The 27,319-nt window shown below is 42.2% G+C and overlaps 1 protein-coding gene across 1 annotated transcript; it reads right to left on the bottom strand.

Annotated features, from left to right (window-relative positions):
• Positions 1 to 925: 925 nt before the first annotated feature.
• Positions 926 to 27,314, bottom strand: LOC131901331 (NACHT, LRR and PYD domains-containing protein 9B-like). Its single transcript, XM_059252516.1, has 9 exons — positions 27,047 to 27,314; positions 20,532 to 22,116; positions 18,693 to 18,857; positions 18,015 to 18,179; positions 15,631 to 15,798; positions 12,889 to 13,059; positions 8,666 to 8,836; positions 6,729 to 6,899; positions 926 to 1,146 (listed from the first exon to the last, which is right to left on the bottom strand). Exons 1-9 carry the CDS (start codon positions 27,312 to 27,314, stop codon positions 999 to 1,001), a joined length of 3,012 nt encoding a protein of 1,003 aa, XP_059108499.1. The 3' UTR covers positions 926 to 998.
• Between the last annotated feature and the right edge of the window lie 5 nt (positions 27,315 to 27,319).

Consider the following 27,319-nt stretch of genomic DNA (forward strand, 5'->3'; position numbering starts at 1 on the left):
AATACAGTTCATGTTGTGGTGACCCCCCCCAACCAAAAAATTATTTCATTGCTACTTTATAGCTGTAATTTTGTTACTGTTATGAATCATAATGTAAATATCTGATAAGCAGGATATATGATATACAATCCCCTTTGAAGTTGTGACTCAAGGTGAGAACTACTGGTTTAGATTAAAATTTAAAATATTGTTTAAATAGGACTGACTTCTTTATTGTAATTACAGTCAACGTAATAGTGACTAACAGTTAACATGTAAAATCTTAAGTTTTAGAGGTTTATTATTTGTGTGTACATATGTGAATCTGTGTGTGCTTGCATGTAGGTGTCTGTGGAAGCCTAGAAAGCACATCAGATACCCTAGAGCTAGAATTACAGGCAGTTTTGAGCCACACAATGTATGTGCTGGGGTTTGAACTCTGGCCCTCTGAGGAGCGGAGAGCACTTTAAACCACTGTTATCTTTCCAGCCCCTCTTTGAAGGAATAAAGGATGAACCTTAAGCCTGATCCCTGGAACTTTGAAACAGAATTTTTGAGATCACTTTTCCAAAAGTATGGATTCCTGATTTTAACTTTGAGGATTCTAGATATGATCTTCATGCTTCCCATTTTCTGCATTGTGATGTTGGTGTCTTTTAGGATCATGGCATGAACTACAGTTCAGGTGGATGTTCACTGCACTGAGAACGACACCGGTGTAGACATGTTACAAACATGACTCCCATCCAGAACTGTGAGAGAATCGGGGTCTCTTCATGTTCAAACCCCAACACTCTAAGACAGCCATTAAGGACTCATTCATGTTTTCAAACATGCTTAGAGTTTATTGAATGTATTTGTTATCTAAATATTGCGAAGTGGTGAGGGGAAGTATAAAGACGGATGGGGGCAGGACACTGTGTAAGAACAACCCTAGAATCAGCTACCAGTACCAGGTGTGCAGCTTGGGACAGGATACACAGGAGAAATAGGACGAAGGAAAAGCCGTTGTTTCAAGATCAGTTCGTGCTGTTCCATACCAGACGGACACCCCTCCTCTCGCTTTCCTCTTTGACCCAGGGACAATGTAAGATATCCAGTTTTTTTTTCATTCCCACAGCTTGCAGTAGCATCTGTGACTCCTCAGTCAATGCAGATTGGTCCAGTCTGGAGTGAAAAAGAAAGTGCTGTTTATTTTTATTACATTTACTAATTTGTATGTGTTTATACGGGCACATGCTACAGTGCACATGGGAAGGTCAGAGGTCAATTCATGGGAGTCCATCCTCCCCCTTCTATTATGTGGGTCCCGGGTTGTCAGGCTGGACAGCAAGTGCCTTCACCCACTGAGCCATGTCAGCACCCCAAGTTTTGTTGACAATCACTTTGCCTCTCTTTACCTCCATGATGTCCTGTCACCCTTCCCTAGGAATGAATGAATGTACTGAGTGTGAAGAGAAGGCGTGATTCTCCCCCAGAGAGTAGGAACCCTCTCATATATATAGATATGTAATATAGATGTCTATATAAAGAATCTATCAAGATGTTAAGATTAAAGTTAAAAAACACTGAAGTAAAAATGACTGTTTTCAGCCATTCATTGTTTAAATGCCTAACCACAATTATTATTATTCCTTATTCATGCATTATAACTTAATAGTCTTGACATTTCTCAAACTTGTGAATACTAGTATAATGTCATTGTCACCAATCTCATAATCGTCCATCTTAAGGCTCTCCCTTTTGTGTCTCTACTCACTTTCTATGAAACACTTAAAGCTTATCCTACATCTTAGCTCACCCTTGAACATATCTGATGCTCATCTGTTCTCACTGCCTGTTTCACCCATGCCATTATCACTAAGCTACCTAAAAAAATAAAAACTACCAAACACTCATTATCTTTACACTTATGTTTAAAAAACTAATTGTTTACTCTTTGATAATTTCATATGTATACAATGGATTTTGATCATATCCTTTCCACATTCTCCTCTCTGACCCCTCCACATCCCTTTCCAAACTTCAAGTCCTTTTCTTCTCCAATAGCTCACTGAGTCTAAGTCGTGATGCCCACAAGTGTGTGGATGTAGGTGCATGCTCTGGAGAATATGCAACCTACAGGACCCACATCCCTGAAGAAAACTGACCCTCCTTCCCCTTGAGGCCACAAATGTCCCTAGCTCCTCAGCTAGGGGTGAGGTCCTGAGCCCCTCCTCTGTCTGTGCTGGAGTGTTGACTGGCTTGAGCTTGTGCAGGTCTTGTGCAGCCAGCCGCTGCTTCTGTCAGTTCCTGAGTGTACCTGCCTTCTCAAGTCTAGAAGAGGCTGGTGTGCAGCAGTCCCGCCAAACTCTTATGATGTTTCTACCCCTTCCTCCTCAATGTTCCCTGGACCTTGGAAGTAAGGGACCACACCTCCCTTTAAAAAATAATGTCTTAAGCAGTCAACACTCAACATGGTTAATTTTTTTCTTAAAAAATTTCCCCTAGATTTTGGACATTAGTTCCCCTTGAATTTCACAAATTGAGATCAGAACACAGGTCTCTCTGATAGAGTACAGCTGGCTGCCTCAATTTCTCCTCCTTCTCTGCTTGCTTTTTTCTTGCCTGATGTCCATAACCATAAGTCATGTCACCTTTAACTACAAAGAGTTAGTTCAGAGATCTGCCAGGCTCTTTAGATCTGCTGCCCATTTCAGCCCCTGCCTCTCCAACCTCTCCTTCAGTCAATACTGCCCCAACCACAGCCTTCTCACTACGATTTACCCCTCTGTGTCCACACCCCAGCCCTTCTCAACATCTCATCCTTGCCTGCACATTACTCTTTATATAACCCCAGTTATATAAGACCTAAGGACCTAAGTCAACAGAGCAGAGGCATGAGCCATTTTTCTCACCGAATGTTCCTCAAAACATCTTCACATGCACTTATGTAACCAACCTGCACATATGGAATAAGTTCTCAAATGTAAATGAAATATTAAGAGACATAACCTTGATTTATAATTCCATACAGAAATTTCAGAACCCTTTCTGATTCTAGACTGGGGGTGAACATTTATGGGTAGTGTATGTGTGAGGCAGTGTTTGTAATCACCTCAGCTGGGTGATTGTGTCTCCAGAACACATGAAAATGCCCAACCAAGTTGTGCCCAGTGGTATAACACAGGCCTGGTAGTTATAGGACTAGCCAATCACTTTTTAATTGGATGATGATGCCTGTTCCACAGGGGAGATTTAATGTCTGCTACTGTAAACATTGTCAAAATCCCATGGTTGAGAGGACCACACAGACCCTAGAGGGAAAGCTACTGTGGTTCCCTTAAACAGGTTTGTTGTGAAATTGCCACCTAAATGTTTACATTTATACCCATAGATTTGTACTTCTCACAGCCTTGGTCAAAGAAGCCTTTTTTTTGTTTGTTTGTTTTTTGTTTGGGAAGAATTTCAGATTTACAGAGAGTTGTATGGATGAGAAGACAGCAGAGGCTCCCCGCACCACAACAGATATTTACCCAGATACTTGAAGTATCGTTAACATTTTATCTCTCTGTATAAACACATATTGCATATGCATTTACACAAATCATAGGTAGTGGTTAATACAGATTCACAACTGGTTGAAAATGCTGAGAGCAAGTGACTATGAATGCTGAGCCATAGATGGGTCATTTATCAACCTCCCCATCCAAGGCTCATGGATGATCATGAAAGAAGGGGCAGATAGACCTCAAGAGCTGAGGGTGGGAAGAAGCACTATGAAATGCTATCTTTTAGTCATGACATGACCATTTTATGCATACACTCACAGTTGATGCTGAGGTTGCCAGTACAAGACCTGCATTCAAAATTCCAACATGGGTCGGGGAGGGACTCTGAGCCCCTCCCCTAGCTGAGAAACTATTGGCAGCTGATGACAGCTGAGTGAGAATGACTCTTAATATCTGGCCGTTGGTAGGTTGCCCATGCCCCAGCAGATGACCCCATGTCCATAAGCACATGGTCAACAGGACTTGGAGTCAGGGGGTTATTAATTGGGATTGGAAGGTCCTGGGAGGGTTGGAGGTTGTTAGTGGGGGATGGAATATGATCAATATACATTGTATACATGTATGAAAATTTAAAAGAATAAATAAAATTATTATTAAAATTAACTTATGGCTGGAGAGATAGCTCAGTGGTTAAGAGCACTGGTTGCTCTTCTAGATATGACTAGGGTTCAACTCACATGGTGGCTCACAATTATCTGTAACTCCATCCCAAGGCATCTGATGCCCTCTTCTGGCCTTTTTAGGCCCTGGGCAGGCATGTGGTACATAGACTTAAATGCAGAGAAAACACTTATACATAACAATATTCTAAAGATTAATTTGGCACTGAAAATGTGTTACACCTTGAGAGACCATTTAATGACTTACACAAAGTATACTATATATGTGAACTCATAAATATTTTATAACTTTTATTACCAATTCTTGCTTTTGTAAATGTTATAGGATATCCACATATAACATTTGTTTACATGTGAGTTTGTGTGTGTGTGACTATGATCTGTACATGAGTGAGAACATGTGTTTTTTTCCTTTTTCAGGTTAGTTGACTATTTGCTATACTTCTAAGTGCACTAATTTTTTTTTACAAATATGATTTCATTATTCTTTAGAGTTGAATGATAATTTTTAAAAATAAGCCAAGTTCTACAAAAGCTTCTCAGTTTCAGGAGGTCCCATGTATTAATTGTCGCTCTCAGTGTCTGTGCTACTGGTGTTATATTTAGGAAGTGGTCTCTTGTGCCAATTTGTTCCAGACTACTTCCGATCAAATGACAGCCTATAGAATGGGAAAAGATCTTCACCAACCCCACATCTGACAGAGGGCTGATCTCCAAAATATGTAAAGAAATAAAAAATCTGGACATCAAAATACTGAACAATCCAATTAAAAAATGGGCTACAGAGCTTAACAGAATTCTCAACAGAAGAATCTCAAATGGCTGAAAGGAACTTAAGGAATTGTTCAGCATCTTAGTCATCAGGGAAATGCAAATCAAAACAACTCTGAGACACCATCTTACACCTGTCAGAATGGCTAAGATCAAAATCACTGAAGACAGCTTATATTGGAGAGGATGTGGAGCAAAGGGAACCCTCCTCCACTGTTGGTGGGAATGAAAACTTGTACAGCCACTTTGGAAATCAGTATGGCAGTTTCTCGGAAAATTGGGAATAAGTCTTCCCCAAGACCTAGTTATACCACTCTTGGGCATATACCCAAGGAATGCTCAATCTTACCAGAAGGACACATGCTCAGCTATGTTCATATCAGCATTATTAATAATAGCAAGAACCTGGAAACAACCTAGATGCCTCTCAACTGAAGAATGGATAAAGAAAATATGGCACATATACACAATGGAGTGCTACTCAGCAGTAAAAAATAATGATCTCATGAAATTTGCAGGCAAATGGATGGATCTAGAAAATATCATCTTGAGTGAGGTAACCCAGACTCAGAAGGACAAACATAGTATGTACTCACTCATAAGAGGATACTAAATGTGAGGGAAGGGATGGCCAGACTGCAACCCACAACTCCAGAGAGGCTAGCTAACAGGGAAAGACCCTAGGAGGGACACATGGATGACCCTGTGAAGGAGAAGTGGATGAGATCTACATGACTGAACTGGGTGGGGGGTGGCAGAGGGCAAGAAGTGGGGGAAGAGAACATTGGGAAATGGGAGGGTCAAGCTGGAACAGGGACAGAGTAGGAGGGCAGGGAAGAAGATACCATGATAGATGAGGACATCATGGGAATAGGAAGAGGCAGGGTGCTGGGGAGCCTCTCAGGAATCCATAAGGTTGACCCCACCTTGGTCTGCTGGCAGTGGTCCAGAGGGTTCCTGGACTGGTCTACTCTGGTGACCAGCCTAGCAAATAACCTAGCTGTCATCATAGAGCCTTTGTCCAGTGACTGATGGAGCCAGATACAGAGATCCACGGCCAGGCACCAGACTGAGCTTCAGGAATCCAATTGATGAGAGAGAGGAAGGATACTGCAGGCGAGGGACATCGAGATCATGATGGGAGGACATGCAGAGATGACTGGCCACACAAGTGGAAACCCATGAACTGTGGACTGGTGGCTGTGGAGCCCCCATGGGACTGGACTAGGCCCTCTGGATACGGAAGATGGTGTTTGGCTCAAACTGTTTGGGAGCACCAAGGTAGGGGGATCGGGATCTGTCCTTGGTCTATGGGCAGGCTTCTGGAATCTGGTGCCTGTGGTGTGACACCTTGCACAGCCTTGATGCAGTGGGAAGGGGCTTGGACTTGCCTAGGCTCAGTGTGCTCGGCTCTGCTGAATCTCCATGGGAGACCTCGATTTGGGGGATGTGGGGTTGTGGGGTGGCTTGGGAAAGAGGGCTGAGGGGTGGGAGAAGGGAGGAGGGGGATCTGTGGATAGTATGTGGAGTGAGTAGAAAATTTCTTAATAAAGAAAAACGAAAAAGAAAAAAAATAAGCCAAGTTTTTAAAAAAGATGTCTTATGATGTTTGGAGCAACCACCACCAGAGGGCAGTACTCATGAATGGATAGAAATCAAGGATGGTTCTCAATGTCCTAAAATACAAAAGTGGTCCTGTACAACAGAACGTCCTAGCCCAGTCTCAACGGGGCTGAGCTTGAGCAAACCACCGCTGAAGAGCTTGCTCTGAAGTTATTCCTGACCCCTAGAGACAAAGAGTACTCACCCCAGCACCTTCAAATTACAACTTTTGTGACTCAAAGCCTCACACAGCAGCTCCAGCCCATCACGGTCGAAGGTTATCCAGTCGAGGTTCAGGCTAGTCAGTGTTTTGCATGTGGTGAGAGCTGAGGCAAGGTCTGCACAGCAGTCAGTTTTGAAATCATTCATGTCTAACCTGTGACAGGGAAAATACCAGAAAAAGAATGTGGTATTTGGTGCCAGCCAGTTCCAGGCTTCTGAGCAAACTCCTAACCAGCCCCAAATGTCCACAGTAAGCAAAAGCACTAAGCAAATCCAGGTTTCACAGAACCATATTTTTTTTATTATTTGAGAATTTCATACATGTAGACAATATGTTCCAATCACATCTGTCTACTACGCATACTTCCAACTCCTCCCAGACCTCCCTATTCTACACAGCTCTCTCTTGATACCCCTTTTAAACCCATTAAGTCAGTGGTTCTCAACCTGTGGGTCACAACCCCTTTAGGGTTGAATGACCCTTTTACAGTGGTCACATATTAGATATCCTGCACACAGATATTTACATTACAATTCATAACAGCAGCAAAATTACAGTGATGAAGTTGCATCGAAAATAATGTTATGGTTGGAGGTCACTTCAACATGAGGAACTGTATGAAATGGCTGTAGCATTAGGAAGGTAGAAATCCCCTGTACCAAGCTCAATCAGGATTGCCATAGGTGCTTGGGTTTAGGAATACCCACTGGAGCACAGGTGACCAGGGCTACATCTCTGAAGAAAACTGACTCTCCTCCCATCAGCAGCCCAGGGCAGGGGCTTCTTGAGTGCCTCTGCCATCCAAGCTGGAATTGTGACCTGGATGACTCATGCCAGGTAAATTGGTGAAGAACCTGTGGCCAGGCATGCCATAGGCCCTAAGGGAAAACCCATTACTACTGCCTTGCTAAGGGGACATAACATAAAACTACCTTCTAAGTCAGTGGTTCTCAACCTTCCTAATGCTATGACCCTTTAATACAGTTCCTCATGTTGTGGTAACCCTGCCTCTGCTAAATTATTTTCATTGCTACTTCATAACTAATTTTGCTACTATTATGAATCATAATGTAAATATTTGTGTTTTCCAATGGTCTTAGGTGACCCCTGTGAAAGGGTTATTTCACCCCCAAAGCGATTGTGACCCACAGGTTGAGAACCATAGTCCTAAATGCTCATCATTATTCCTATATGTTAGTTCAGCTCTCAAGCCTCCTCAGAGATGCTTCTTTTTGTTATGGACTGGCTAATACAGAGACTCACAGCTGGTCAATGTTCTGAGTGTGACTATAGAGTACTCAGCCTCAAATGGAACATTTATACCAGACCCACCCCTCAGGCTCAGGGAACATCACAGAAGGGGGCCAGAAAGACTACAAGAACCAGATACTGTGGTGGGGGAAAACATGACAGGGCAGTTATGCTCAAACTCACAGCAACTGTTGTCTGTACAAGGCCTGTGTATTGACATTTTTCTCAAAACTTGAGACTACGCTAGGTGGAATTCTCCTTAACCCTATTGTCTTAGGGTACTCATCACTGTGAAGAGACTCCACAACCATGGCAACTCATAAGGAAAACATTTCATTGTGGTGGCTCTCAGTTCAGAGGTTCACACCATCATCATCATGGCGGGACATGGTGGCATGCAGGCAGACATGGTGCTAAAGAAAGAGCTGAGGGTCCTTACATCTTGATCCAAAGGCAACAGGAAGTGGTCTGACTCACTGTGTGTGGCTTGAGCATATATGAGACCTCAAAGCCCGCCTCTACAGTGACACTTCCTCCAACAAGGCCACACCTCCTACTAGTGCCACTCCCTTTGGGGGCCATTTTCTCACAAACCACCACACCTATTTACCCTCTAGCTTTCCCTCATTGAGCTGGGGGCCCTTTCCACCATGACAGTAGAGACTCACCCAAGACACTGCAATTTACAATTAGGATTCCTCAGAGCCTCACATAACCGCTTGATGCCCGTGTCTTCTATGTTATTCTTGCCCAGTTTCAGGGTCTTTAGATTTTTACTGCTAGTAAGGACAGCAGAGATACCCCCACAGCAGTCTGAAGTGAGAGAGCAACCAGATAACCTGGGAAAACACACATGCAAACATATTGACTTACGAGGCCCAATCCTTTTGTTTTGGTTTATTAATTTTAATTTTTAGAACCTTATATGAACACTGCATCTACATGCCTCCACCTCTACCTCCAATTCCTCCTAGTCCCTTCAAATTAATAAACTATTATTGTTACATGTATGCACATACATATATGTGTATTCATGCGTGAATACATGTACATGCATATTTTTTCACATTTTTACATTTATTTATGTGTGTATTTGTTCATAGGGTGGGGGCATCTTCTACTATGCAAATCACAGGACAACATGTTTGAATTATTTCTCTCCTTCCACAGTGTGGGTCCCAGGGATTGAACTCATTAGGTCCCTTCTTGCTGAAACATCTTGGTGCCAAATGTAAAATTTTAATAAAAACATAAATTTTATCACTCCAGATCATGACTTTAGTATACTATTCTTTTTAACTTTGAAGACTGAAGACTCTAAGAGAAGAGAAATGGAATACATCTGTAGCATGAATCTTAAAAGGACTTATTAATTAAAACAAACCTGGAGCCAGGTATTGGGGTGAATGCTGGAAGATCAGAGAAGCAGAACAAGCCACAGTCACCTCATCTTGCCAATTCCTCAGCTAATCCTGTTTTCTCAGACTGGAAGCCTCTGAGTCCTTATCTAGATGGATCTCAGCTGAACTGCTTCTTGAAAGCCTAAAGCTTAACCAGCCTCTAGTTCCTCATCCTCATGCCTTAAATACCTTTCTGCTTTCTGCCATCACTTCCTGGGATTAAAGGTGTGAGTCACCATGCCTGGCTGTTTCCAGTGTGGCCTTGAACTCACAGAGATCCAGGCAGATCTCTGCCTCTGGAATGCTAGAATGAAAGGCATGTGTGCCACTATTTTCTGGCCTCTATATCTAGTGGCTGTTCTGTTCTCTGACCCCAGATAAGTTTATTAGGGTGCACAATATTTTGGGGAACACAATATCACCACATACATCAGATATAATCAAGACTGAATAACTACTTATCCCTGTCTCAATTATTCTATACTCAATGAAGAACTTAAGTCTATATTTTGACTTTTCCAATAGAAAACTGTCCAAATGAAAGAGAAAAACAAAAAGACTATGCCTACCTCCATAACTCAGTTCAGAAGACACACTATAAAGCAGTATGTTACCAGATGACTTCAGATGAACACAGAAATGAAACCACATCCTGACTGCTCCTGTCTTTGAGCACTGACTTTCTGGTCACTAGATTCTTCTCAGTGATGTTGGAGGCCTGCCTATTGAAAGCACTTAGAATCAACTGCCTCACCTCCAAAGGGAGGGTCTTGGGTGTAGGTTTCATTTCAGTGGCTTGTGAAATGCAGTTAGATACCCAAGAAATGCTCCTGTCACGGCTGGCTGTGACATGGAAAATGTTTAACTCATACCAACTTCTAACTCCCTTTACTATTCATTCTAAAGAATTTTTTCAATTATTTGATGTACATGCATATTTAACCTAGGTTCATTTAGCCTTGCTTGTGTGTACATGTGTCCAGGGGATAGGAACAGTAGAGCTTGTCCCTGGAGGAGACCCGTTCTCTCTCTCAGCAGCCATTCATTCATCTTTTCTTTTTGAGACAGGGTCTCATGTACCCAGTTTGGCTTCAGACTCATTACATAGCTGAGGATTACCTTGAACTTCTGACCCCCCTATCTCTACCTCCCAGTGCTGAGATCATAGGTATGTAGTTATCACACTTTTTTTCTGAAGACAGAGTTTCTCTGTGCAGCTTTGGCACCTTTCCTGGAACTCACTCTGTAGCCTAGGCTGTCCTCGAACTCACAGAGATCCACCTGCCTCTGCTTCCCGAGTGCTGGGATTAAAGGCACCACCATCTGGACACACATTTTTTTAAAGCTGTGCTGGAGAATCAGACTCAGGGCTCTGTGTATGCTAAGTAAGTGTTCTACCAACTGAGCTACATCCCTCATCAATGAGACCCCATCTTATCAGCTTGGCATATTTCCATCTATTTGAACCAGAAATGCCCAAGTGCTTCTGAAATGCTGACGATGCCTCTCCATCTGGGGTACCCTGCTCCATGCTGGTTCACTGCAATTCTTCTGCAGTGATCTCTTCATGTGGTGTTCCTACTCTCATTCCCCCTGGTTAAAATAGAGATTCTCTGAAAATCATTGGGGTCACCTTATTGCTGATTTCAGATTTCTGTGCAAATGTCATCAAATGGTGAACATCTGCCAGTATTTAATGTAACAAACATGTCCTCAAACCCTCCTTAAGCCTCAAGCTTGTGGTCCCCATGGCACTTTTAATAATGGTTAAGAAAGAGGTTAAGAAAGAGGGGAGAGAAGGAAGATAATGGGTGTAAGATAGGTGAGCAATGGAGAACGGAGATGATGAATGTGTAGATGTTAAATATAGACATTAGGCAGATACATTAGATGTAAAATGAACATACCATAATTAGTAGATGATATATAGATTGATAATGGACAGGCGATATGCAGATGATGAAAAAAGAAGGATTATATGTAAGACAAAAAAATTTTAAATGGGAGAAAAGGGAAAGACATTAAATTTATGATTGATAGATAATAATTGATGGTTGGTGGATATATGATAGGTAGGTAAATATGTAAATCAATACATAAACACATATGGGTGGATATATGACTGATGGAGGTATTTCTACATATGGATTTATGCAGGTCTATATGTGTGTGTTAATGGTTCTCAGGCAGGGATGAATTTACCCTCCAGGGGATGCACATTGCATGTAGAGATATTTTGGTTTGCTACACTAGGTCAGAGGATGCTCTTGACACCTCATAGATGTAGACATAGTGCCACAGCCCTCTTCAAATCACAGGACAGCCATAACAAATATGCCAACAGTACAAAGACTTAGAGACTGTGACATTTGCACACACAGTACCTTTGTGCCTCTTATTCATACATGTCCATCACCTCAATTCTGTTGGATGAGGACTATAGTTAACCTTTTAAAAAAATTTTATTTTATGTGCACTGGTGTTTTGTCTGTGTGAAGATGTTGGACCCTCTGGAACTGTAGTCACAGACAGTTGTGAACTGCCATGTGTGTGTTGGGAATTGAACCTCAGTCCTCTGGAAGAGAAGCCAGTGTTCTTAACCGATGAGCCATCTCTCCAACACCTGTACTTAATTTTGTTATACATCAGGAGAGGGGAAATCACTTGCCCTAGTTCCCACTGCCACTGAGGATATCCTGGATTCTATCCAGTTCCAACTGAAGAACAGCATATGACACCATCTGTCCCGACAATGCCTTTGATCAAGACCAGAGTCAGCAAGTCATGGAGCATCCCAGAAGAATCCGCCAGGATAATCACAGCCTCATTTTCTCAAGCAGACACCATCCTCTGTGGTGTCTTAATCTGGTTGGCCCACTCTAACACAATGTTAGGTTGGATGGCTTGTAAACAACAGATGTGTCTCTTACACAGTTCCAAAAGCTAGAAATCCGAGATCAAGGTATAAGCTGGTTGATGCAGTGTGTGGAGAAAGCCTGATTCTCTGATTCACACATGTACCTTCTTTTTTACTTGTGTCTGTATGTATGTGCCTGTGTGAGTGAATGTGTACATGTTGGTGGGTGCTCATGGAGGCCAGAAGAGAACACTGGATCCCTTGGTGTTGGAGTTACAGGTGATCATGGGCCATCAGACATGGGTGTACTTGGATCCAGATTCTGGCCCTCATGATTTGTAACAAGTGCCCTCAACCACCTCATCATCTCTCCAGCCCTGTTGGAGTCTATGTCCTCATGTGACGGAATGGTTGAGGCAGTTTCTGGGGCTTCTATCAGGGCAGTAATCCCACTCATGGGGGCTCACCTTCGTGACCCAATCACCAAGGGCTCCATGTCTTAAGATAGTCATCATAGGCTTCACCACAGACTCTGTGGAGACACTGACATTCACACAATTCTACCCTCCCACTTCCTTCTGAACACCAACATCCCAAACCACATTCCCTGCAACGGATGAGAACACAGCCCTACCATAACTCCTGAAGGGTGCACTTTGGGTCCTTCAAAGCTTCACACAGAATGTTCACTCCAATATCTTCCAGGATGTTTGATCCCAGGTCAAGAAGAGAGAGATATTTGTTGCACAAAAGGGCTTCGTAGAGATGGCAACAGGCAATGAAGTTGAGACAGCAACGTGACAACCTGCAAAGAGGGTCACACATCAGCAGCTCACCCATTGTCACAGCATCACATGCCTCTGCAAAGACTGTCATGTTCTCCCTATACTGAATTTCCACTTTGCATGAAAACATTTTGAAATGGGCTGGTGAGATGGCTCCACATGCAGATAAAGGCCCTTGCTACAAAGCCTGAGGACTCTAGTTCAATCCCACATGATGGAAGGAAATAATCAACCCCCACAAGTTGTCTTCTGTCCTCCATGTGTGTGAGTATACACACACGATGGAAACAGTTTCAAACAAAAGTTTTGAAAACCTGAGGTTGTAGATCACCACAGATGTTTCCAAAAATGACTGATTTGTCAACTTACTTGCAAAACAGTCAACTAATTCTTCCACCTATATCAGAAATTCATCATGTTGCAGAATCCTGCCCTCGTGGAATATCTTCCATTATGTTTTAAATTTCTTTTCATTGTCAATAAGTATGTATATGTGCCGGGCGGTGGTGGCGCACGCCTTTAATCCCAGCACTCGGGAGGCAGAGCCAGGTGGATCTCTGTGAGTTCGAGGCCAGCCTGGGCTACCAAGTGAGTTCCAGGAAAGGCGCAAAGCTACACAGAGAAACCTTGTCTCGAAAAACCAAAAAAAAAAAAAAGTATGTATATGTCTCTGTGCAGGTGTGTATGTGGATGTAGAGGTCAGAGGGCAAGCTCAGGTGTCACACTCTGGAACACCACCCACCCCCTTTGAGACAGGGTCTTTCACTTTCTGGAACTTATTTATTAGACATGGCTGGTTGTCCAATGAGCCCTAGGGGTCCTGCTGTCTCCACTTCTGCAGTTTTCTTTTAGATATTTTTCTTCACCCTGTTATTTGTGTGGGTTAAAGACTAGTGTTTTAAAGACTAGATAATATTTGAGATAACTCATGCTTAATGCAGTTCTTTATAAGTACTAGTCACTATGTGTAATTTAATTCAAGCTACTCTATAATAACTAGTAATTAAATAACTGAATAATTTTGTCTTCTAATGTTATTTTTTCTTACCTCTCCTGAAATATCTTTCAACTTTTTGTAGTGCATATTTCTCCCTTTGTTTTACAAGTTTCACATCAGGACTGGAGACATGATGCAGCATTTAAGATCACTTGCTGATCTTGCAGAGGACACGGGGTTCAGTTCTAAGCATCCATATAACACCTACATGGTACTCACAAGTCTCCTGTAACCATAGTTCCAGGGGGTTATTGACCTCTTCTGGCTTCTGCTGCTCATGCACTCACATGGTACACAGTTAGAAAATTCCACAAGTGCTCTCATGTATCCAGCCCAGATCAAAACACAATGGCACTGAAAGTATTATATAAGACTATCTCCAAGGCATGTGCACGTATTTTATATATTATGCAAATAAATTTTATGTTTGGACTTAGGGACCATCACCAAGACTCATGATATGCAAATATTCCAAAGGAAATTTAAATGGAATATGGAATATTTCTGTTCTAGAAATATTCTGTTCTGTCATAAGCAGTTCATGAAAGAGATACTTAATCTGCACTAGTTTTCTTTCATAAATAGATGTCTCCATAATGGTCAATATTCAATGCTCTTGCATTTTATATGCATGTTCATGTCTGTAAGCTACATGTGTACATACTACTGCATGAATACATGGTCAGAGAGGACACAACTAATTTTGTGTTTGTATAATCTTTTTCTATGAACCCAGGTATCTTTGAGCACATTCCCCATCTTAAGGCCTTTGAGTGATAGAGCAATAAAGTTATTTACTATGGCTTCCCTGGGACAATAGTCTGTGGTGGGTAGTTGTTTGAGCCATGCCCTGAAGCACTGACCCTAGTGAGGCAGTTGTAGCTGTTACATCTGCCTATGACCTTGAGGAACATGACCCTGGGGCATCACCACCGGGGACTCTTAAGACCTAGGATGCACATATGTGTCTGTCTCTTGGCTACCTCATGGTTTGGATGTTGAGATCTTGGACCAAGCCATTCAGGATGAGACATAGCTCAGCTCTCCTAGACCCTACGATAAATCCCCTATGGTTGTGAGTTAACCCCCAAATAAATTCCTTGATCATTAAATAGACTCCGTGGATTGCTAGCAATTAGATCCCAATATTAGTCTGGTATTCTGCTATCATGAGCAACCAACCAACCTTAACCTCAGGACAGGAGATAGTTTACAGTGACTTAGGTAAGATTGAGGAAGCCTGGCCTTGGAAAGGAATTTTTTTCTTATTTATATTCTCCTCTTGCCTGGTATCCAATCTCTTTCCAGGGGCATCATTTCCCCCCATAATAATCATATTCATTAAGCTAAAAATTATATATAAGGAATTTCAGAGCTAGTATTGCCTTGTCTAAAGTTGGTCTCATGGTGTATCTGTTTGCATTTGCTCCACTTACTTATCTAGCAACTGAGGCATGGACAAGTGACTGAGTCTAGTGACACATCCCTTGTTCTCATGCATTCCTTAGTGGGTATTTGACCAATTTTATGATGGCTGCACCCATGTGCAGGGTTCTGCAATATCTCCAGGGCATGCTCTCCCACACCAACTCACATCAGTGTCTCCAGGACACAGCTTGGATGCTTCAGGATTTCACACAGTAACATTACTCCTTTGTTCTTCAAGGGATTTTCAACCAACGAGAGATGTTTCACCTTGCGGTAGATTAGGGAAGTAGCAATCATGCCACAAGCCTCACTTGAGATGTCACATTTCCCCAACCTACATGTGAGATACATGTCACAGGTTAGAAATAACATCTTCAGGTGGTCTATGTAAGCCTACTTATTGTTCAAACAAATGACCCAGATTCTAATACTGTACATACCCGTCCACACCTACATCATAGGCTTAATTAATTTGTAAGTATAATTATGTGACTACCATTGTGAATTATAGAGTTCTATTGATTGGGAATAAGCCCAAGCCAGTGGTTTTCAGCTATGGGTGACTTTTACTCTCTGAGATCCTTGGAAATGCTTGGTGAGGTTATGGGTTGCCACAAGAACCACTAGAGAGATAGGGTGTTCCTGGAATGTAGTGGGTAGAAGCCCTGCCCTTTAATGCAGAGATAGACCCCATCACTGAAATATGGTCTGTAAACCAGTATGTCTGATTACCAATATCACTGTAACACACACACACACACACACACACACACACACACACACACACACAACTTCTTGAGTCCATCACAGTGATCCTTCCCTCCAGATTTCAGTTATCAGTTAGAAAGCTCATTGTGTTAGACTTGTGCTTCTGACATTATTAAAACCTGCTCCTGTGTTTAACTTAGAGAGGAGATCATAAAGCTTATGGGTTTTGCTGTCTCCCTTGTCAGTTTAGTATATTCAAAAGATCTGATGGAGGATAATAGAAGCAGATCACATGCATGGAGTAAGATCTGGAAGGATCCCAAGTACATGAACATTGTTTTATGGATATAAAGTGCTCCAAATGGATATATTTGCCAAACTAGAAGACCCCCAATTCTAGTCTCAACCCATCACTGTGATAAAACACCCTGACCAAAACTATTTACAGAGGAAATGGTTTGGCTTACACTTCCAGCTCACAGTCCATCATTGGGGAAGTCAGAGCAGGAACCTGGATGCAAGAATCATGAAGGAGCTTCTTGCTGGTTCTTGCTTAGCTAGCTAGACTTCCTATAAAGACCAGAACCATCCATCCAGGAAACCATGCCTCTTCATAGCAGACTGTGCCCTCTTATATTAATTAACCATCACGATAATACTTCACAGACATGCCCAATCTGATAAAGAAATCACCTAATCAAGATGTTCTTTAAGCCAAGGTGACAGTTAATGCAAAGCAGGATGAAAATATTCCAAACTTTTTGGGATTTTTTTTAATGGAGTCTTTATCATGTAAACATGATAGGCTAACTCCAAACTAACATTCTCACTGAGGATGGGGGACAAGAATGACAGTTACAGAATGTGGTTCCAGCTTGGTTCTTCTGGGGACTGGTCACTATGCAGTTGCCCACCAAAGACCATTCATTAGAATACAAGTTGATCCTATCACCTGGAGAACGCCAAGAGGTGGGAAGCTTTATGTCAGGAATCAAGGCAACAGTCCAAATATCATAAGAAGTGATTCTGCCACCATCACCAAGCTCTCACGAAATGACAAAGGTTTGTAATTCCTGTACACAGCCAGAGGAAAAGACTGCAATGCAAGTTTCTCAGCATGAGCCGCCATACCACAGGACCAATGGTGATAAGCTACATGACTGATAGCTCAGAGTGAGTTTAAGAGTAACAGTACCCTGCCAACTTCAACTCATTCTCATGCCGTTTTCACATCACCCTCCTATTTTCTTCTTAGCCTCCCGTCAAAGGCCATGTGCAAGTTTTACTTACGGATTGTTTCTCTGCCGGTAGTTTTCACAAGGTGCCTCTGTATGTTGACCTCTGATTTCCACAGGTGCCCTGCCCCCCACACTAAGTAATGAGTGTAATACAATCCAGATATGCTATTATGTTGGTATTCAAGCCATTAGAAAACAAAGGAAGTCATCAAAATGCAAGGGGAAAATTTTCAGAAGGAAGTGGGAACCAACAGCACACAAGTGAATATGATCGAAGTACATTATAAACATGGGCGAAATGGCGTCATGGGGGAGGTGGAGAGCGGATCAGCAGGTAAGAGCACTTGCTGCTTCAACAGAGGACTGGAGTTCAAATTCAGGAACCCACATCAGGTAGCTCACAGCCCTCTCTGGCTTCTGAAGGTACCTATATACAGGCACATATACACATATTTTTAACAAAGAGAAAAAGAAACTATCATAATGAAACTCATTTTGTGTAACATGTGCTAATACAAGTCAGAACTTTCAAAGATAAGCCTTAAAAGTGATTTTAAAAATAATTTTAAAGAAGCTACTGAGTGTAGACAATGCACTGACTTACAGTAGTTCCTCCACTCTGCATGCTGGGCATTTCAGCACAGAGCACATATTCTCAACTGCGTCATTGGAGAGATTGGTGCCATACAGGTTCACGGATTTCAGGTGAGGTAGTAGTAGAAGTGTGTGAAATAATGCACCATCTCCAAAGTCAGTCATGAAGGAACACCTGTGCAATAATGCCAAATGGCGAATTATACCAGGATGTGGGGGTACGTGGCAAAGCAACTTCTAGACATCCTCTTCCACACTTCGCCTCACAAACCATGGTTGTTCGGGCATTATAGTTACCCATGTCAGGCAGCTCATGATTTATTATAACTCTGACTCCAGAGGACCTAATTCAGATGCACACATACATAGACACAATCAAAATAACCTTAAAAACTAGATTTTTAGTTAACATTCATTGCAGTCTCTAGAACATAATCAACTCCTGTTGGCTGTGTACATGTACACACACACACACACACACACACACACACACACACGCACTCGCGCGCGCACACACGATGTATAAACATTTACAAACCCCTATATAGAAAAACCTCAGATATGTGGCTCTTGGCTATTGCTTTTGCTACTTTAGATTTAGTTCTGCGTTTATTTATGCATTAGTCTACTCAAGGAAGAGTCAGAATTTCTTCTATCTACTTAAAGGATGGGTGCCTATTAAACTTACGACAAGCTTTGAAGCTTAAATGCAGTCAGAGGATTCTTAGAAGATGGATACATCAAGTCACAGAGACGCCTAATGGCAGTTTCATTGAAATTACAGCTGTCCAGATCCAATACCTGCAAGTCTTGAAAAATCTTGCACAATATGCTCCAATATTTTATTGCCTTTCTGCAATGAGATAACACATTATTCTCTGGTGCCTAAATTCAATTTGAGACATTCCTAAAATAGGCAGATCACTCCCAACCCCCTCAACGGGGCACACATGGTACACAGACATACATGCAGGCAAAACACTTATACGTATTAAATAAAAATAAATCTTAAAAAAAAAGAAAAAGGAGCACACAAGAGACAGAGGAGAGAGAGAGAGAGAGAGAGAGAGAGAGAGAGAGAGAGAGAGAGAGAGAGAGAGAGAGAGAGAGAGAGCGCCCTGTGGGTTACAAAATGCCATCTTCTGGGCATGGTATAGTCATTGTGGTCTTAATCCCACAAGAGCTACGGATACCTCCACTGCCTGCACAAGACCGGGCCTGTTACCAGTCAGTCAGAAGCTGGGGAGAGCCTCACACAGCTCTACCCCTCCCTGCTAACATAATGACTACTGGTGGATTCTCAGGGAGGAGCAGTCATCTCCAGTTTTGTACCTGCAAGTCAGTCACCAGGGTCTAATGCACAGTTCCAAACCTATACACACTGATAGCCCTAGTTAAACTCAACAGCTGACACAACAAAAAGACATGAATGTGAGAAAGGAGCTCATAAAGAAGAAGTTAGTGTGATGGGGTAGAAGGGGAACAGAACGGAGTAGAAGGTGAGAGTAACTAGAATGCATTACCTATAGGTATGAAACTGCAAATGAATACATTGAATAAAAATTATAATAAAGAAGCATGGCTTGAGATGAGGTGAACTAGACTGAGCCTTTGGGAGACTCATTGTTAACAGCTACATATCACTGCTGAAGACACCCAGCCTTACTCTGTTCTCTAGGGTCTCCTCTTGCAGTGAGAAAACATGATTTCTATGTGAATTCAGGTAGATATTTGGGACTCCTGAGTGAATAGCAAACTATGCCCAATAATATCAAAGATGCTACACATTTGAAAGACCAAGTATGAGCTAGCAGCCTAAAGCCAATGCAATGAAAGGCAAGTCAACTAGAGCAATGTAGTATGAGCACAGCCTCAAACCAGACACGAGTTCCCAGAATCCTCTCCAGTGTAGTCACCAGGACACTAAACACTCTATGGATGAAGGAAAAGAGCCAGACACTGCAACAAAGCTGCTCACATTTCCACCTCACAACTGGCCTTGTCACAAGTTTGCTCTTTGTATAAATGGAGGAACTCAAGACACAACTTTCCAGGGCCACATAGCTCCGAATGGCAGTGCCAAGACTCAACAGATAGCCTTCCTGACTATGTCATCTAAACACTCAAGATGTGTAAGAACTTAGGAAATGCCATGCTAGAAAGAGGGATTAGTGGGTAGGAGTGTAGGCTGTGCAAGTGTGAGGACCTGAGTTCAGATCCACAGCACTGACATAAAAAGCTGAGCATGGTGGCTTGAGGCTGTTGCCCCAACATTAGAAGAGGGAGACAGGTAGACCCTGGTATTCTGCTGGCCAGTTAGCCTAGTCAAGATGGTGAGCTTCAATGGTGGTGAGAGACTCTCTCAAAGGGTGAAGGTAGAGGACAACAAAGAAAGCCACCCCACGTCTTCCTCTGACTTGTTCACAAATTCATATGGACACAGCATGCACACAAACACACGTATAAAATGTATGGGTGCTAAGGCAAAACTGGAAGAACTGAAGACAAGCTTCAGAGTTGTGCTTACCTTTTGTTGCATTCAAAGTCTTCTAAGTCATCGTCTTCTGGGTTATAGATTTCTGAAAAAACTTTGTGTTGTATATGCAGATGAAGTTTCTTTAATTTTTGAGATTTCAGCAGACCATATGTAGCCACCAACAATGCATCAACATTACTAATATCAACAGTCATTTCTTCAAATAGATTCATCACTTCTGTTTCAAAGCTTTCTTCCTGGCTGTCAAGTAGACTGTCGAACAAACTCTGGGGATTCATCAGTTTCTCACTGCACTCTGCTTGACTCAAACTTCTAAAGCATTTGAGGATTTCCTGTTTTATATCTTTGGATGGTATAAAATCAAAGTGTGGTTCCAGCATGTTGGTAACTTTTTCAGTGGCAATTCCAAACACAAATATCCCTGTCAGGAGCCATATGGTTTGGCCATGACCATAAACTTCTCTTAGAAGTTGGGGCAGGCTTCCAATGACAGGGTGAGGTGTGTCTTCATCTTGTCTGAGGAAATAGAACATGGCAGTGAAATATGACTGTAGTGTAGGATGGTAAAATATGAAGTCTTCACCTTGAATACAGAGAAATTTCATTTTCAGCCACACTGCCTTCTCAGATTCTGTTATCCCATTCCTCCTGAGATCCTCAGACGTGAACACAAATACCTGTTTCCACATTGCCTCTGCAGCCAAGGTACACAGGGTCTTTAATTGTGCCCTGTTCTGATTAGGTGGACAGTCGGCATACACTGATCTGAATGTGCTCACCATAAAGCTTGTGTAGATAATTGAATCTGTTATACCAACTAAGTTCATTTCCTCTCCCCTGTCACATTGCCATATTAAAGTACTACAGGACACCCAGCATATATAAGGGTTTCTGCATAAAGTGAGTAATTTTTTACGTTTTTTTAAATATTCAAAGACTTGTAAGCCTTTGTGGTAATCGGAGAAGAAGCACATACAATAGAACTTTGTGGTCTCGTCAGTGAATCCCTGAATAGTTATCTTCTTTGGATACCGCAGTAAGGGATAGATTTTTGGTACACTTGGGTTTCCCAATTCAAGAAGCAGAGAGGATTCTGGGAGCATTACTTTCTGTAGCAAACTGCTGAAGACAATTTGTGTCGGCAGCGTCTTCCCCCAGTCATTGCACAAGTTTGTTCTGAGTTCCAAGTCAAATTTCAGGTATTCAAGTCCCTCCAGGATAAACAAGATTCTCTTTGGATCAGATAAGATTTTGTCCAGTGTCTCTGAAGACTCAGACAACTTAGCTAACATAAGCTCAGCTAAGCTCAACTCTGTGATATTGTTAAGTGTGATGAGAGAGATGAAGAAAACATACCGGAATCTGTTCTGCCATAAGTTTCCTGATGCCCAGTCCAACATTGCTTTTCTTAAGAAAGTGGTTTTTCCTTTTCCTTTAGAACCTAGTACAACTGCAGTGACCGGCTCTAAGGGACAATAAAATACTTCTTGCAATGCCTTGTACTGCTCTTCTACAGTTATTTGGTAGTTTTCATTATTCATTAGAACGAAGGTCTCCTTGGACCATATGTGTTGAAATGTAATCTTCATAATCTCTTTGTATGAATTTTGATTATCTGAGTTTGATGAAATCAGAACACAAGGCAGTTAGGAATAGGATCCTCCTGAGAATGAATCACATTTTGTTTTCTTAAATACACGTCTGGCAAATGATCTACACATCTGGATGATCAGTGAGGCCATGGGTCCCAAGGAAAGAAGAAAAGGAGGAGAGCCACCCACCCCTTCCCCTGCAGTAAGTTTCCTTTTCCCTTCATCTGATACAGGCTTTTCTTCCCGTTACACTACAAATGAAGAATGGTTAGGCCCCACCCTAACCCAACCAACCAACCAGTTCTTTCTACACCCACACCTCTAGAGACCTCTACTGTATGCAGCTCTTTCCATGCTTGTGAACATGCATGGAAGAGTTGACTGACTCATGGCCAACTCAAATCCCTGTGCTAAAGGGGGTACATGAATATTTCAGGGCCACTAGAGAAGGGAGGTCTCCAGAAGCCAGGGGTACTTAAAGAAAAACGTGGGATCCCTCTAGAGTCAACTGTCTCTATATATTGGGCCCCTCCTCTACCTAAAACAAAAACAAAACAAAACAAACAAACAAAACCCGTACAGTGTCAATAAACCTTACTTTCACTTTCCCTGGAACTCTTTCCTCCCTTACATTTTTTAATTTATAGAGAAAAACAACTCGCCAGCTAGCCAGTCTCATCTTGGTGCCCAGCATGGGGCTCAAACCCCAGACACTCGGTTATTTCACCATATCCAGGGTTATAATATGTTTGGTATATTGACTGTAAAAGCATTATGACCAAACTGGAAACTCACCTCTGAGTGACAGCTGCTATAAAGCATGAATTCTGGGTATTGCTTTCCAAATTTGCAAAGGGCGCAGTACCTCCCCAGGACAAAATCCAGAAGTGCTTCATTTGTACATAATTTCATGAGTTAGAGCTCAGAATGTTGCTGTTCAGTCTAAAACTTTCATACCTCACAGTAAGTCACTTACAAGTCATTCTATTTAAAAATTTTCAGTTTGGTATACATGTTTATAATTCTATGCTTAGTCAAAGCAATATTTGATTCAGGCAACAAGACAGAGTGAGATGAACTTTGGAGTTATATGAGTTCAAGTCTTTGGATAACAAATCAGGGTGTCAAGATGTCCAGGGTTAAATCATACGTATCTCATTGTTTTAGATACATTGATGTATCTGGATCAACGTCCTAAGCCAAATGCGATTAATAGAAAGTGTTTCTCTGGTCATTCATGTTAGCAGGCAGCTGGCATGTGATCAATACCACAGGTTGATATTTTTCTGTGATTTCTGCTACCAGGCTTTCTGAGGGCAAGGGCCAACTGTCTTTTCTGAGACTGGGATATGCATGTATCAGTGAGTGGTACATTAGAAATGTTCACTAAGTTAAGAGAACTTGCTGCTCTTCCAGAGGACCTGGGTGCAGTTCCCAGCACCTATAGAGCCACTGACAACTGGCTGTTAAGTTCAGCTCCAGGGATTCCCTGCCCTCTTCTGGCCACCACAGGAACTGCATGCATGTGGTGCCAAAAAAAATCCCAGCACTCGGGAGGCAGAGCCAGGCGGATTTCTGTGAGTTCGAGGCCAGCCTGGGCTACCAAGTAAGTTCCAGGAGAGGCGCAAAGCTACACAGAGAAACCCTGTCTCGAAAAACCAAAAAAAAAAAAATCTTTTCAAAAAGGAAAATTGGTATCCGTACAGACTTTTGAGTGCCATTAAATTTTTATTGTATTTTGAAAAAAAGAATTACTGTATTCACACATGATGAAGTGTTGAGTGTTGGCCTGCCAACATGGCTCATGGATGGGGGCACACAGGACCCACAAGCAACTCCAACAAGTTGTCCTCTCATCTCCACCTGTGCTCAGTTATATATCCTCACAAATAAGGAAATACATAGATATGGGTTGGAGTAGTAGGTAAGAGATCAAGAGTGCATACTGAACTCAGTTCCCAAGTTCCCAGCACCCACATCAAGTGGCTAACAAATGCCTGCAGCTATGCTCCAGGGGATCTGATGCCTCTGATCTTCAAGAACCTACACTCATGGCACACATCCACATGTTGACACACACTTACAAACATAATTAAAAATAAATGTAAAAATAATATATGTAAAATTTATATGTTAAGAGTTTATGTGACTTGGTGGATAGACAACTATCAGGATTGGATTAAGTTTCCCTGCCACTTAATTTGAAACTATAAGGTCTAGATTATTTCTATTATGCCAAACTCATGCTTAAGTTCACAAATTTCTCTTAAGTTCAGAAATTTTTCTCTTTCTGTGCCCCATCTGTGGCCCCTACTCTGTGTTTCTATCTTTCTAAGCAGGCAACAGATAACATCTGTATTTTTAAATTTCATCACTAAGAGGGGGGAATCCTGTCATTTGTTGGAAACAAAACAATAATGCCTTTCATTATTGCACAGCCCCAAACACTGACATTATTATGGCTGGGAAACCTTGTTATCGAATGAAAAGGCTGCACAGGTTCACAGAGGACAGACATATCAGTCATCCTAAGAGAATCTACTATCTGCCACATGCTGTCACACACTCTGGGGTTCACGTGGCCCTGAAACTTGCTTGTCATTGAGTGGAACTTGTCATATGTGTGATTCAACTCCTTAAAAATGACCTAGGTATAAATATTTAATCAAATGAATGGTTAACAAAAGAACATCATTACATCCCTATGTGTAGCTAGGCAACCAGAAATCTTAGCTTTGTAGGAATCACTCTAGCTCTATGGCCCAGTCAGAGGCTTGCATCCTGTAAGTGCTCCTAGGGCAGCAGCCTAGAGAGGACAAAAATTAAGGTGACATCAGCTAGAATTTGTCCATCTTTAATCTAGTTTCTTTTTTTCCTTTCTGTTTTTAGAGACAGGGTCTTGTGCGGGCCAGAATGCCTGCTGACCTCAAACTAGCCATGTAGTCAAGGCTGGCCTTAAACTCCCAAACTCTCCTATGTGCCCCTACATCTGAAACAGTGGGAGGAGCTAGAATGCACTGCTGTGGTGGTTTGGATAAGAAATGTCCCCCGTTGGCTGGTATGTTTAAAGATTTGTTCCTTAGTTGATGGTCATGTCTGGGAAGGCTTAAGAGGTGTGGCCTCGCTGGAGAAGGATGTTGATTGGGGCGGGCACCGAGATTTTATGGCCTCACCCTACTTCTAGTTCTCTCTGTGCTTCATGCTTGCCGTTGAGATGTGATCTCAGCTTCCTGCTCCTATCACCAGGCCTGTGTGTTGTCATGCCTCTCTCCATGCTGCCTCTCATCACTTTGGACTGATAAGCCAAAATGAACTCTTCCTCCATGAGTCACTTTTGTTCATGGTGTTTTATCACAGCAACAGAAAAGGAACTAGTGCAATAATCATGCCCCGTTATCCTCCACATCTTATAGGCATGTGCCTACTTGGTCCTTGCCAAACTACTGGTATCTTTATCCTCATGAGGAAACAGGTGTAGTGAGATTGATCATCTTGTTGCAGCTGACTAACCAACAAGTCACATGACTAAGGACCAGCTAAATGAAAGCACGTGGTTCCACATTCACAATAATTTTTGGTGGATGCTTCTGACAATTACAGCATTTGTTAAATCATAGTTTTGTTAAAGGATGTATGAACAACAGACAGATTGGAATGTGGAGATAGTCTATATGTGTCTGAAATGTGGGGTCATCTGTTGGTAAAATATTCCCTCTGGAAGGATTGTGACATGCCTTCCACCTGGAGATAATCCAAGGTTGTACATTTGAGGTCTTCCTCTACTGTCTCAAGCAATTCACAGGCTATAGAGGTAAGGTCTCTGGGAAAGGAGATTGAAGGCCTAGTTTTAGCAATACATGTCTGGTCAAAAGATGAGTGAGTACTATAACAGAACTCTGTCTCAGCTGATTGTGGCACTGTGCACCTGGAACCCCAGAACTCAGGAAGCTGAGGCAGGAAATCACGAGTTCAAGACTAGTCTGACAGTCTATAGAGTGACTCTGAAGTGAGACATTTTCAAAGACAGAACAAACAAAAGAGACAGAGGGAGAGAGAGAAGGAGGGAGAGAGGGGGGGAGGAATGCCATGATGAAATGTGTTGTTTTGTATGCTAATTTTTCTAAAAAGATTTATTTATTTATTTATTTATTTCTTATGTATACAATTTCCTGTCTGCATGTATCCCTGCAGGCCAGGAGAGGGCACCAGATCTCATTACAGATGGTTGTGAGCCACCATGTGGTTGCTGGGAATTGAACTCAGGTCCTCTGGCAGAGCAGCCAGTGCTCTTAACCGCTGAGCCATCTCTCCAGCCCTGTATGCTAATTTTAACAAAGCAAATGAAAGGACAACTTTCTTGGTTAGCTGAGGAAAACATTAATGTTAGGATCTGCCTTATTTGTTTCAATCAATCCTGTATTTTCTTTTATTGGTCATGGTCATGTGCATTAGGACACCCTCCCCCTCCCTAGTTAAAGGATGATGAATATAACAACCATTGGTTTCTTCAATGTAACCTTTTCTCAACTATTGGGACAGGCAGGCAATCACCAATGACATGACCCTCACATTATAGTTGTAGCTTGTTGTTTCTGTGGGACTCCTAAGAGTGAAGTTGGGGTGTCTGACTCTTTTGCCTCCTCTTGGGACCATTTTCCTACTACTGGGCTGCTTAGCCCAGCCTTGATCTGAGGGTTTGTACCTAGTCTTATTGTACCTTGTTATGCCATGTTCAGGCATAAGACAGCCTCTGGGAGGCTTGCTCTTTTCTGAAGGGAAATGGAGGAGCAGTGGATCTAGGGAAGATGGAGATGTGGAGGATCAGGAGGGAAGGCGGGATGGGAAACAGTGGTCAGTATGTATTGTATGAGAGAAGAATAAACTAAAAAATAAAAGCAGCTCCTATGTGGCTAACTTTCTCCATGTCTCCCCACTCTCTCCATGATCACTTACCTATCTTCAGTGTCTGAACCATAGTCCAGAGGTCTGACCGATTGACCTGGACAAACAGGACCGATAGTACGTCCCATAAATATCTTAGATAATTTCTGGTCAACAGCACTATTAGGTCTCTTTCCGAAGCCTTCTTAATAAGATCCCAGGGGACTGGCGTGGGTTCATATTCCTCCATTTCTCTCATGAGCAGCTCTTTAAACATCAGGAACTCTGCATTACTGAGTTTTTGCAGGCACTGAATCATCTTCACAGCAGATTCATCCATCTTGG

The sequence above is a fragment of the Peromyscus eremicus genome, unplaced genomic scaffold (assembly GCF_949786415.1).
Source record: "Peromyscus eremicus unplaced genomic scaffold, PerEre_H2_v1 PerEre#2#unplaced_72, whole genome shotgun sequence".
NCBI lineage: Eukaryota > Metazoa > Chordata > Mammalia > Rodentia > Cricetidae > Peromyscus > Peromyscus eremicus.